Here is a 13,755-nt window from a genome sequence, read left to right as displayed (position 1 = left end):
ATGCAGCACCGAAGCCTTCACGTATCCTCCAGACATATTATTAAATTATTATTAATACTGTGGATACCAGGGCAGGTCAAAGGCTAGGAATCCTACGGCGTGTAACTCGCCTCCTAACCCCGCGAAAGCCTGTCTACAAGCACAAGTCAGGAGTGTAATGGAATACTCTCCACTTGCCTGGATGAGTGCAGCTCCAACAACACTCACCATCCAGGACAAAGCAGCCCCGCTTGATTGCTCCCCTTCCACAAACATTCAAACCCTCCACCACCATCAAACAGTGGCAGCCGTGTGGACCGTCTACAAGATGCACTGCAGTAACTCACCAAGGTTCCTCAGACAGCACCTTCCAAACCCACGACCATTACCATCTAGAAGGACAAGAGCAGCAGATACCTGGGAACCCCACCACCTGGAGGTTCCCCTCCAAGTCACTCACCACCCTGACTTGGAAATATATCACCGTTCCTTCACTGTCGCTGGGGCAACATTCTGGAATTCCCTCCCTAACAGCACTGTGGGTGTATCTACACCTCAAGGACTGCAGCGGTTCAAGAATGCAACTCAGCACCACCTTCTGAAGGATTACTAGAGATGGACAATAATGCTGGCCTAACCAGCGACACCCCCATTTCATAAATGAATTTTTTTTAAATATCCATCCGGCTGCGACTGGTAACTCATTTCACTTCAGACATTTACAACGAATAGAAGATAATACATTTATCCTCTAAGTAGCTGAACTGATGCGGCTTGACAGGAAAATTAGGATTGGACCCAAGGTAAGGAGACCTTTAAACTCTTTGTTTGAACTGGATCTGAAGCTAGGAAAAGACACTCTCTGGACTATTAACAAGTTGGGAGCTTAATTTTGAACAGACAGTAAACTTACCTTTTGTTCAAAATTAAAAAATGAATCCCAAATAATGTTGTGTAGAACACAAGAGGCAGGACGATGAGACACAAAACCCGGGCTAGCAGGTGTTTTCCAAATTCAACCTGTCAACAACAAAATATACATTCATCAGGCAAAGACAAACCTAGCTTTTCAATATGTAACAATTACTCCACTTAGCCACTCTGTTTTGTCAGCTTCCATCAGATCACACGTCCTCAGTTTTTAAAATAAATAATTCACAGAATGCAGGCTTCACTGTCTGGACCAGCATTTATTGCCTGTTCTTAACTGTCCTCATGCTGAGCGGCATTTCAGAGGGTATTTAAATTTCAACATCTGCCCTGGTGGGATTCGAACCTGCATTACTCTCAGTTTCTGCATTACTAGTCCAGTGACAATATTATGAAGCCACTGTCTTATCTGCTCTGGGCAAAATGCCAAATATCCCTCTCCTCCATGCCCTGTGAAGCAGCAAATTTGTGTTTCAATTCATTTCTAATGTTGGCACTTCTTGCATATCCAGCTATCAGCTGACCACCTTGCCTCCAATGGTTCCATCCCACACCTTACATCTTTGCACTTATAGATTTCATAGAATTTACAGTGCAGAAGGAGGCCATTCGGCCCATCGAGTCTGCACCGGCTCTTGGAAAGAGCACCCTATCCCCATAACCCATCAACCCCACCCAACACTATGGACAATTTTGGACACTAAAGGCAATTTAGCATAGCCAACCCACCTAATCTGCACATCTTTGGACTGCGAGAGGAAACCGGAGCACCCGGAGGAAACCCACGCACACACGGGAGGATGTGCAGACTCCGCACAGACAGTGACCCAAGCCGGAATCGAACCTGGGACCCTGGAGCTGTGAAGCAATTGTGCTATCCACAATGCAACCGTGCTGCCCATCGAAACGTTCCGCCTGCTGCCTAGTCTCATTTATTGAAATGAAGATTGATCACAGTTTCTTACTCAAGTTGATTTTCCCACAACCTCAAAACTGTGAACTCCACCTCCTCTAGACTCCCTCTCCTCCCACAGACCTTTGAGGGTGCAACATGGCATCATCTAACCTGTGATACTGAACTTCACTTTTACTTCTTAACATGAGTATTAATTTTTCAATCAGTATGATAGAGGGACCTTTGTTTCGGAAATTAAGAGTCCACCAATGCTGAAAGTCAATTGTAACAAAACTCTGAATTGCCATATGGATTGCTGGAACTCTACAATTCCTCGGCATCTCAGTTTTATTTTTAAAAAATCATTTTATTCAAGGCATTTTCGATATAGACATAACCAAGAAATACACAAGCAAATCACAGCAACAGACCCCTCCCTCCCCAACACGCCTCCGAACACCCCCCCCACCCAAACACCCCACTGCCACCCCAGCACCCACACCCTTTTCCAGATTTTCACCCCCCCCCCCACCCCACCCGACGACTCAGTGCTTCTGAAAGGAGTGGATGAGTGGCTGCCACCTCGAGGTGAACCCCTCCTGCAGGCCTCGAATGACAAACTTGATCTTCTCCAAATGCAGCCAGGCCGCTCACGCCCTGCCTTCAGCGGCTCAGCGTCCCACCAACACAACAAAATCCATCTCCAGGCTATCAGGGAGGCAAAGGCCCTCTTCCCACCTGCACTCCTGGATCCTCCGACATTCTAAATATCGCCACCTCTGGACTCGGGAACCCCTCTATCCCCCAAATCCTTGGCGTTGCGTCTGAAAATCCCGTCCAAAACCCCATCAACCTCGGACCGGTGCAAAACATGAAATTCTTCACCCAGAGTCCCAGAGGCCTGTGGAATTCATTACCACGGAGCAGTTGAGGCCAAAACATTGTCTGTTTTCAAGAAGCAGTTAGATAGAGCTCTGAGGGCGAAGGGGATCAAAGGATATGGGTGGAAAGCGAGAGTAGGCTACTGAGTTGGACGATCAGCCATGATCGTGATAAATGGCGGAGCAGGCTCGAAGGGCCGAATGGCCTCCCCAGCTCCTATTTTCTACATTTCTAAATTCCCCTCTTACCACCACCTTCAGCGCCTCCCACAACATGGAGGCGGAAACCTTTCCCGTCTTATTCTGCTCCACATAATTCTGGAAGGCCACCCTCACCCTTTCACAAACCTCATCTGGCAACAACCCCAAATCTTAATCTCTCTTTTTATTATTGTCACAAGTTCCCCCCCCCTCCAAATCAGCCGGTCCTTGTCCAAGTCTGGAACCTTTGCTAAAATCCGCCTCAGAAAATCCACTTTGTCCCAATTTGGGGCATATACATTCACCGGCACTACCAGCATCTCCTCCAGCTTCCCACTCACCATCGCAAACCTATTCTCCCGCTCCCCCACCCCCCTCCCCAAAGTCATTTACGATTCTTCCCACCTCAAAAGCCTCCCTATTAACCAACACCGCCACCCCCCTCGTCTTCATATCCAACGCCTAATGGAACCCCTGCCCACCCAACCCTTCCCCAGCCTCATTTGGTCCCCCAGCTTCAGGAGGGTCTCCTTAAGAAACACAATGTCCGCCTTCCAATCCCTTCAATGTGCAAAAATGCACAACCTTTTAACAGGGCCATTCAAACCCCGAACATTCCACGCAATCAACCGGGTCGGGGGCTCCCCACCCTTGCCGATCAACTATAACCATTCTTTAACCAGGTACCCCAGTTCCACGCCTTGCTCACCCGTGGGCCCTCCCCAAGATGTCCGCCACCATCTCCCCTTAACCAACTGTGCCACACCAACTCCACCCACTTCATATCCCCCTCCTCCAGCCCCACTCCCCACATAAACAAAGAAAAAGAAAACTCAACCCCCCCCCAACTCTCTCCACAGACCAACCCCCACTCCCGTTAACTAGTCAACCAGCTAGCCTGGTGGCCCCCTACTCGAGGCCATAGCCTGCCACCCTTCCCCCTAGCCGCCCTTCACCCACAATTCCCCCAAAACAGTAAGACACACTCTGCGCTCAAACACAATAAATACACTAAGCCGCTCAACATACAGACCCAAATTCCCCACATTAACATCTCCAAAGTCAATGTGCTCACACACCTCCCAGTCCATGGTGTCTCATAAACTGACTCACCTCGTCAGGCGTGTCAAAATAAAACTCCTGATTCTGGTGTGTGACCCACAGACAAGCAGGAACTTCACTCCTTCCTTGTAGAGGACAGCCTTGATTCGATTGAAGCCTGCTGCCGCTTGGCCAGCTCCGTACCCAAGGTCTGGGAGATTCTCAGCATGTTTCATTCCCAGGTGCGCTTTCTCGGCTCCTTCGCTGACCTCAGTATCTTCTCCCCGTTGAGGAAATGATGCAGCCACACCACCATTGCCCTCGGCGGCCCCCCTGCTTTCAACCTCTTCCTCAACGCCCTGTGTGCTCAATCCATCGCGGGGGGGCAAATGACCCCCACCCCGCCAACTTCTCGAACATATTTGCCACATTCTCTGTGCCGCGTCCCCGGAATCCCTTCAGGCAGCCCCACGATCGAGATTTTGCCTCCTAGAATGATTTTCCAAGTCCCCACCATGTCCCTCTCAGGCTCTCCGTCACGAGCACCATCTCTGCCTCCAGCGAGGCCAGCCAGTCCTCATGCTGTCCCACCGACTCCCCCACCTTCTGGAGCGCCAAACCCTGCACTTCCAACCTCTGCTACACTCTCTCTAGAGTCATCCTCAGCGGCTCCGCCACCTTCACCAGGTCCTCGGAGGCCTCCTGCCTCTGATGTTGGAATTTAGCGTTCAAAATGTCCACCTGTTGCTCAATACACTGTTGGGTGGACAACACCACCCAGATCCCTCCACCACTGGGCAGGTAATGAAACCCTAAATCCTTCCACCACTGGGCAGGTAACACCACCCAGAACCCTCCACCACTGGGCGGGTAACACCACCCAGATCCTTCCACCACTGGGCGGGTAACACCACCCCAGATCCCTCCAGCACTGGGCAGGTAATGAAACCCCAGATCCTTCCACCACTGGGCAGGTAACACCACCCAGATCCTTCCACCACTGGGCAAGTAATGAAACCCCAGATCCTTCCACCACTAGGCAGGTAACACCACCCCAGAACCCTCCACCACTGGGCAGGTAACACCACCCAGAACCCTCCACCACTGGGCGGGTAACACCATCCAGAACCCTCCACCACTGGGCGGGTAACACCATCCAGATCCCTCCACCACTGGGTGGGTAACACCATCCAGAACCCTCCACCACTGGGTGGGTAACACCTCCCCAGATCCCTCCACCACTGGGCGGGTAACACCACCCCAGATCCTTCCACCACTGGGCGGGTAACACCACCCCAGATCCCTCCACCACTGGGCGGGTAACACCACCCAGATCCCTCCACCACTGGGCGGGTAACACCACCCCAGATCCCTCCACCACTGGGCAGGTAATGAAACCCCAGATCCCTCCACCACTGGGCAGGTAATGAAACCCCAGATCCTTCCACCACTAGGCAGGTAACACCACCCAGATCCTTCCACCACTGGGCAAGTAATGAAACCCCAGATCCTTCCACCACTGGGCGGGTAACACCACCCCAGAACCCTCCACCACTGGGCGGGTAACACCACCCAGATCCCTCCACCACTGGGCGGGTAACACAACCCGGAACCCTCCACCACTGGGCGGGTAACACAACCCGGAACCCTCCACCACTGGGCGGGTAACACCACCCAGAACCCTCCACCACTGGGCGGGTAACACGACCCCAGATCCTTCCACCACTGGGCAGGTAACACCTCCCCAGATCCCTCCACCACTGGGTGGGTAACACCACCCAGATCCCTCCACCACTGGGTGGGTAACACCACCCAGATCCCTCCACCACTGGGTGGGTAACACCACCCAGAGCCCTCAACCACTGGGCGGGTAACACCACCCAGATCCTTCCACCACTGGGCAGGTAACACCACCCCAGATCCCTCCACCACTGGGCATGTAATGACACCCCAGATCCTTCCACCAGTGGGTGGGTAACACCACCCCAGATCCCTCCACCATCTATTCCTCTGTCACACCTCGAATAATCTCTCATCCAGGCTGCTGCTCTAACTCGTTACGCTTCTCGTCTGGTAGGCCATAAACCGTCACCACCAACAGAGCACTTCTATTTCTTGATGCTCACCGCCTCACACCAGCAAACCCTTAAAACGAGTGAAAAAGGACCAAGCGATTCCACCTCGAGCAGGAGCCACGAAACGTGCGACTACTCACTCCATGGCCACCAACGGAAGTCGGCATCTCCCTTTCTGTGGAAGCCGTCGTCTGACCCTCGGATGGCGAATTTGATTTTCTCTTGGAGAGATTCCGAGAGGTCGGACAGCCAGTCTGCAGCTTTGGGTGTTGCTGCTGACCGCCAGCCGAACAGCGGCCAAATGCAAGGGCGTCTGCCCTCCTCCCCAGGAATAGATCTGGCTGGTCCGAAACCCTGAAGACCGCCACTTTCGGGCATGGCTTCACCCTCATCCCCACCACTTTGGACATTGCCTCGAAGAAGGCTGTCCAGTACTCCGCAAGTCTGGGGCAAGACCAGAACATGTGGGCGTGGTTGGCCGAGCCTCCTTGGCACCGTTCACATCTATCCTCCACCTCCGGGAAGAACCTACTCATACGGGTTCTTGTTAAGTGGGTTCTATGTACCACTTTTAGCTGCGTCAGGCTGAGCCTTGCGCACGTGGAGGTGGAGTTGACCCTGTGCAGTGCTTTGCTCCAGAGTCCCCACCCTATCTCAATCTCCAGGTCCTCCTCCCATTTCTTTCTTGTTGCATCCAGTACGGTGTCGGCCCTTGAACTTAGCTTTCTAACACACAACTCAACCTATCCCAACAGCATGTACACAACAGTCATCACATAAACACATTTCAGTTCCAACTTTTATGAAAATTTCTGGAAATTGTGTTGCTGCTTGGCCCAGTGAATAATTGTGCAATGGAGGAACTGCTCTGAAAATGCCTATATCGAATCATAGAATATACAGTGGAGGAGGAGGCCATTCAGCCCATCAATTCTGCACTGGCCCTTGGAAAGAGCACCCGACTTAAGCCGACGCCTCCACCCCATCCTCGTAACCTAGTAACCCCAGCTAACCTTTTTGGACACGAAGGGTCAATTTATCATGGCCAATCCACCTGACCTGTACATCTTTGGACTGGACTGGCTTTTGACTATATCTTGCTTCAAAATGGTAAACCCTTGGAACTATCAGACTAATTGCTTACCAGAGAAACATTGAGTGTTCCCAGAAGCTGCCAGAGATCACAGGCAGTATTAATTCCAACCAGAAGGATGACAAATATTCCAACAAATTTTACTCCAAGTGCTCCAGCAAGATTAACTCCAGTCATCATCAGCCACTTCCACCAAGTTAGAGAGAAGGGCCTAGCAACAAGAAAAAAAGAATGAAAGTATGAACATTGTAAGTGATTAATGATCCAATTCATACATAATGTGCACAACTGGCAAGAGAACATGAATATACACTTCAGAACAAATACAACCTACCAGGAGCCATTCATTGTTGTCGCTTTTCGACAGTAATTCAAATCATCAAACCCCACTGCACGTAAGGAGGCCATTCAGCCCATCATGCATACACTAAACTCTTTGTGAAAGCGATCCAATTAGTTCCACAGCACTGCTCTTTCCCTATAGCCCTGCAGATTCTTCCACTTCAAGTATCTATCTAATTCCCTTTTGAAAGATACTATTGAATCTGCTTTTATTGGCCTTCTAGGCAGTGCATTCCTGATCAACCGTGGCTCAGTAGCACAGTGGTTAGAACATAGAACATAGAACAATACAGCGCAGTACAGGCCCTTCGGCCCACGATGTTGCACCGAAACAAAAGCCATCTAACCTACACTATGCCATTATCATCCATATGTTTATCCAATAAACTTTTAAATGCCCTCAATGTTGGCGAGTTCACTACTGTAGCAGGTAGGGCATTCCACGGCCTCACTACTCTTTGCGTAAAGAACCTACCTCTGACCTCCGTCCTACATCTATTACCCCTCAGTTTAAAGTTATGTCCCCTCGTGCCAGCCATATCCATCCACGGGAGAAGGCTCTCACTGTCCACCCTATCCAAACCCCTGATCATTTTGTATGCCTCTATTAAGTCTCCTCTTAACCTTCTTCTCTCCAACGAAAACAACCTCAAGTCCATCAGCCTTTCCTCATAAGATTTTCCCTCCATACCAGGCAACATCCTGGTAAATCTCCTCTGCACCCGCTCCAAAGCCTCCACGCCCTTCCTATAATGCGGTGACCAGAACTGTACGCAATACTCCAAATGCGGCCGTACCAGAGTTCTGTACAGCTGCAACATGACCTCCCGACTCCGGAACTCAATCCCTCTACCAATAAAGGCCAACACTCCATAGGCCTTCTTCACAACCCTATCAACCTGGGTGGCAACTTTCAGGGATCTATGTACATGGACACCTAGATCCCTCTGCTCATCCACACTTTCAAGAACTTTACCATTAGCCAAATATTCCGCATTCCTGTTATTCCTTCCAAAGTGAATCACCTCACACTTCTCTACATTAAACTCCATTTGCCACCTCTCAGCCCAGCTCTGCAGCTTATCTATATCCCTCTGTAACCTGCTACATCCTTCCACACTATCGACAACACCACCGACTTTAGTATCGTCTGCAAATTTACTCATCCACCCTTCTGCGCCTTCCTCTGGGTCATTGATAAAAATGACAAACAGCAACAGCCCCAGAACAGATCCTTGTGGTACTCCACTTGTGACTGTACTCCATTCTGAACATTTCCCATCAACCACCACCCTCTGTCTTCTTTCAGCTAGCCAATTTCTGATCCACATCTCTAAATCACCCTCAATCCCCAGCCTCCGTATTTTTTGCAATAGCCTACCGTGGGGAACCTGATCAAACGCTTTGCTGAAATCCATATACACCACATCAACTGCTCTACCCTCGTCTACCTGTTCAGTCACCTTCTCAAAGAACTCAATAAGGTTTGTGAGGCATGACCTACCCTTCACAAAGCCATGCTGACTATCCCTGATCATATTATTCCTATCTAGATGATTATAAATCTTGTCTCTTATAATCCCCTCCAAGACTTTACCCACTACAGACGTGAGGCTCACCGGTCTATAGTTGCCGGGGTTGTCTCTGCTCCCCTTTTTGAACAAAGGGACCACATTTGCTGTCCTCCAGTCCTCTGGCACTATTCCTGTAGCCAATGATGACATAAAAATCAAAGCCAAAGGTCCAGCAATCTCTTCCCTGGCCTCCCAGAGAATCCTAGGATAAATCCCATCAGGTCCCGGGGACTTATCTATTTTCAGCCTGTCCAGAATTGCCAACACCTCTTCCCTACGTACCTCAATGCCATCTATTATATTAGCCTGGGGCTCAGCATTCGCCTCCACAACATTATCTTTTTCCTGAGTGAGTACTGACGAAAAATATTCATTTAGTATCTCGCCTATCTCTTCAGACTCCACACACAATTTCCCATCCCTGTCCTTGACTGGTCCTACTCTTTCCCTAGTCATTCGCTTATTCCTGACATACCTATAGAAAGCTTTTGGGTTTTCCTTGATCCTTCCTGCCAAATACTTCTCATGTCCCCTCCTTGCTCGTCTTAGCTCTCTCTTTAGATCCTTCCTCGCTACCTTGTAACTATCCATCGCCCCAACCGAAACTTCACACTTCATCTTCACATAGGCCTCCTTCTTCCTCTTAACAAGAGATTCCACTTCCTTGGTAAACCACGGTTCCCTCGCTCGACGCCTGCCTCCCTGTCTGACCGGTACATACTTATCAAGAACACACAGTAGCTGATCCTTGAACAAGCCCCACTTATCCAGTGTGCCCAACACTTGCAGCCTACTTCTCCACCTTATCCCCCCCAAGTCACGTCTAATGGCATCATAGTTGCCCTTCCCCCAGCTATAACTCTTGCCCTGCGGTGTATACTTATCCCTTTCCATCATTAACGTAAACGTCACCGAATTGTGGTCACTGTCCCCAAAGTGCTCTCCTACCTCCAAATCCAACACCTGGCCTGGTTCATTACCCAAAACCAAATCCAACGTGGCCTCGCCTCTTGTTGGCCTGTCAACATATTGTTTCAGGAAACCCTCCTGCACACACTGTACAAAAAACGACCCATCTATTGTACTCGAACTATATCTTTTCCAGTCAATATTTGGAAAGTTAAAGTCTCCCATAATAACTACCCTGTTACTTTCGCTCTTATCCAGAATCACCTTCGCCATCCTTTCCTCTACATCCCTCGAACTATTAGGAGGCCTATAAAAAACTCCCAACAGGGTGACCTCTCCTTTCCTGTTTCTAACTTCAGCCCATACTACCTCGGAAGAAGAGTCCCCATCTAGCATCCTCACCGCCACCGTAATACTGCTCTTGACTAGCAGCGCCACACCTCCCCCTCTTTTGCCTCCTTCTCTGAGCTTACTAAAACACCTAAACCCCGGAACCTGCAACATCCATTCCTGTCCCTGCTCTATCCATGTCTCCGAAATGGCCACAACATCGAAGTCCCAGGTACCAACCCATGCTGCCAGTTCCCCTACCTTGTTTCGTATACTCCTGGCATTGAAGTAGACACACTTCAAACCACCTACCTGAACACTGGCCCCCTCCTGCGACGTCAAATCTGTGCTCCTGTCCTCTATACTCTCATTCTCCCTTACCCTAAAACTACAATCCATGTTCCCATGCCCCTGCTGTATTAGTTAGCACTGTAGCTTCACAGCTCCAGGGTCCCAGGTTCGATTCCGGCTTGGGTCACTGTCTGTGCGGAGTTTGCACTTTCTCCCCGTGTCTGCGTGGGTTTCCTCTGGGTGCACCGGTTTCCTCCCACAGTCCAAAGAAGTGCAGGTTAGGTGGATTGGGCATGCTAAATTGCCCTTAGTGTCCAAACTGTTTGGTGGGGTTACAGGGATAGGGTGCGAGCATGGGCCTAGTTAGGGTGCTTCTTCGGAGGGTTGGTGCAAACCCGATGAGCCGAATGGCCTCCTTCTGCAATGTAGAGGTACTATGATTCTATCTCTGCATAGGCTCTCCAAACAAGCATCATGACTTAGTGCTATTCCCTCATGAACAAGGACACCAAGATTGTTTTAGACACCAACACATCCCAACCTCACACCATTTAAGAAATACTCATATATATTTTTGTTTTTCTACCAAAGCGGATAACCTCATACTTATCCACATCATATTCCATCTGCCACATTCTTACCCGACTGTCCACGTTTCCTTTAAGTCTCTTTGTATCCTCCTCACAGCTCACAATCCTACCTAGGTTTGTTTCATCACAAATTTTGGAAATATTGTATTTGGTCCCCACATTTAAATCATTTGTATAGATTGTGAACAGCTGTGGCCCCAAGTTGATGTTTATGATACCTCACTCGCAACAGCCTGCCACCCTGAGAATCACCCCACTAGCAACAGCCTGCCACCCTGAGAATCACCCCACTAGCAACAGCCTGCCACCCTGAGAATCACCCCACTAGCAACAGCCTGCCACCCTGAGAATCACCCCACTAGCAACAGCCTGCCACCCTGAGAATCACCCCACTAGCAACAGCCTGCCACCCTGAGAATCACCCCACTAGCAACAGCCTGCCACCCTGAGAATCACCCCACTAGCAACAGCCTGCCACCCTGAGAATCACCCCACTAGCAACAGCCTGCCACCCTGAGAATCACCCCACTCGCAACAGCCTGCCACCCTGAGAATCACCCCACTCGCAACAGCCTGCCACCCTGAGAATCACCCCACTCGCAACAGCCTGCCACCCTGAGAATCACCCCACTAGCAACAGCCTGCCAACCTGAGAATCACCCCACTAGCAACAGCCTGCCACCTGAGACTCACCCCACTCGCAACAGCCTGCCACCCTGACACTCACCCCACTAGCAACAGCCTGCCACCCTGAGACTCACCCCACTAGCAACAGCCTGCCACCCTGAGAATCACCCCACTAGCAACAGCCAGCCAACCTGAGAATCACCCCACTAGCAACAGCCTGCCACCCAGAGACTCACCCCACTAGCAACAGCCTGCCACCCTGACACTCACCCCATTAGCAACAGCCTGCCACCCTGAGAATCACCCCACTAGCAACAGCCAGCCAACCTGAGAATCACCCCACTAGCAACCGCCTGCCACCCTGAGACTCACCCCACTAGCAACAGCCTGCCACCCTGAGAATCACCCCACAAGCAACAGCCTGCCACCCTGAGACTCACCCCACTAGCAACAGCCTGCCACCCTGAGACTCACCCCACTAGCAACAGCCTGCCACCTGAGACTCACCCCACTCGCAACAGCCTGCCACCCTGACACTCACCCCACTAGCAACAGCCTGCCACCCTGAGACTCACCCCACTAGCAACAGCCTGCCACCTGAGACTCACCCCACTCGCAACCGCCTGCCACCCTGAGACTCACCCCACTAGCAACAGCCTGCCACCCTGACACTCACCCCACTCGCAACAGCCTGCCACCTTGAGAATCACCCCACTCGCAACCGCCTGCCACCCTGAGACTCACCCCACTAGCAACAGCCTGCCACCCTGAGACTCACCCCACTAGCAACACCCTGCCACCTGAAACTCACCCCACTCGCAACCGCCTGCCACCCTGAGACTCACCCCACTAGCAACAGCCTGCCACCCCGAGACTCACCCCACTAGCAACAGCCTGCCACCTTGAGAATCACCCCACTCGCAACAGCCTGCCACCCTGACACTCACCCCACTCGCAACAGCCTGCCACCTTGAGAATCACCCCACTCGCAACAGCCTGCCACCCAGAGACTCACCCCACTAGCAACAGCCTGCCACCCTGAGAATCACCCCACTAGCAACAGCCTGCCAACCTGAGAATCACCCCACTAGCAACAGCCTGCCACCCCGAGACTCACCCCACTAGCAACAGCCTGCCACCCTGAGAATCACCCCACTAGCAACAGCCTGCCAACCTGAGAATCACCCCACTAGCAACAGCCTGCCACCCTGAGACTCACCCCACTAGCAACAGCCTGCCAACCTGAGAATCACCCCACTAGCAACAGCCTGCCACCCCGAGACTCACCCCACTAGCAACAGCCTGCCACCCTGAGAATCACCCCACTAGCAACAGCCTGCCAACCTGAGAATCACCCCACTAGCAACAGCCTGCCACCCTGAGACTCACCCCACTAGCAACAGCCTGCCACCCTGAGACTCACCCCACTAGCAACAGCCTGCCACCTGAGACTCACCCCACTCGCAACAGCCTGCCACCCTGAGACTCACCCCACTAGCAACAGCCTGCCACCTGAGACTCACCCCACTCGCAACAGCCTGCCACCCTGAGACTCACCCCACTAGCAACAGCCTGCCACCCTGAGACTCACCCCACTAGCAACAGCCTGCCACCTGAGACTCACCCCACTCGCAACAGCCTGCCACCCTGAGACTCACCCCACTCGCAACAGCCTGCCACCTGAGACTCACCCCACTCGCAACCGCCTGCCACCTGAGACTCACCCCACTCGCAACCGCCTGCCACCCTGAGACTCACCCCACTAGCAACAGCCTGCCACCCTGACACTCACCCCACTCGCAACAGCCTGCCACCTTGAGAATCACCCCACTCGCAACCGCCTGCCACCCTGAGACTCACCCCACTAGCAACAGCCTGCCACCTGAAACTCACCCCACTCGCAACCGCCTGCCACCCTGAGACTCACCCCACTAGCAACAGCCTGCCACCCTGACACTCACCCCACTCGCAACAGCCTGCCACCTTGAGAATCACCC

The 13,755-nt window shown here is 51.8% G+C and overlaps 1 protein-coding gene across 4 annotated transcripts in view; it reads right to left on the bottom strand.

The window, feature by feature from the left end:
• pomt2 (protein-O-mannosyltransferase 2) overlaps positions 1-13,755 on the bottom strand; it is a 196,266-nt gene that overhangs the window by 107,295 nt on the left and 75,216 nt on the right. For all 4 annotated transcript variants that reach the window (XM_072494489.1, XM_072494497.1, XM_072494499.1 and 1 more), the window contains 2 exons: positions 7,147-7,306; positions 893-999 (listed from right to left, as the gene is read on the bottom strand). In XM_072494489.1, coding sequence (XP_072350590.1) covers positions 893-999; positions 7,147-7,306 — 267 coding nt within the window. The remainder of the gene's footprint in view (positions 1-892; positions 1,000-7,146; positions 7,307-13,755) is intronic.

This window comes from Scyliorhinus torazame, chromosome 2, assembly GCF_047496885.1.
Source record: "Scyliorhinus torazame isolate Kashiwa2021f chromosome 2, sScyTor2.1, whole genome shotgun sequence".
Classification (NCBI taxonomy): domain Eukaryota; kingdom Metazoa; phylum Chordata; class Chondrichthyes; order Carcharhiniformes; family Scyliorhinidae; genus Scyliorhinus; species Scyliorhinus torazame.
This window is presented reverse-complemented; position numbering and strand designations above follow the sequence as displayed.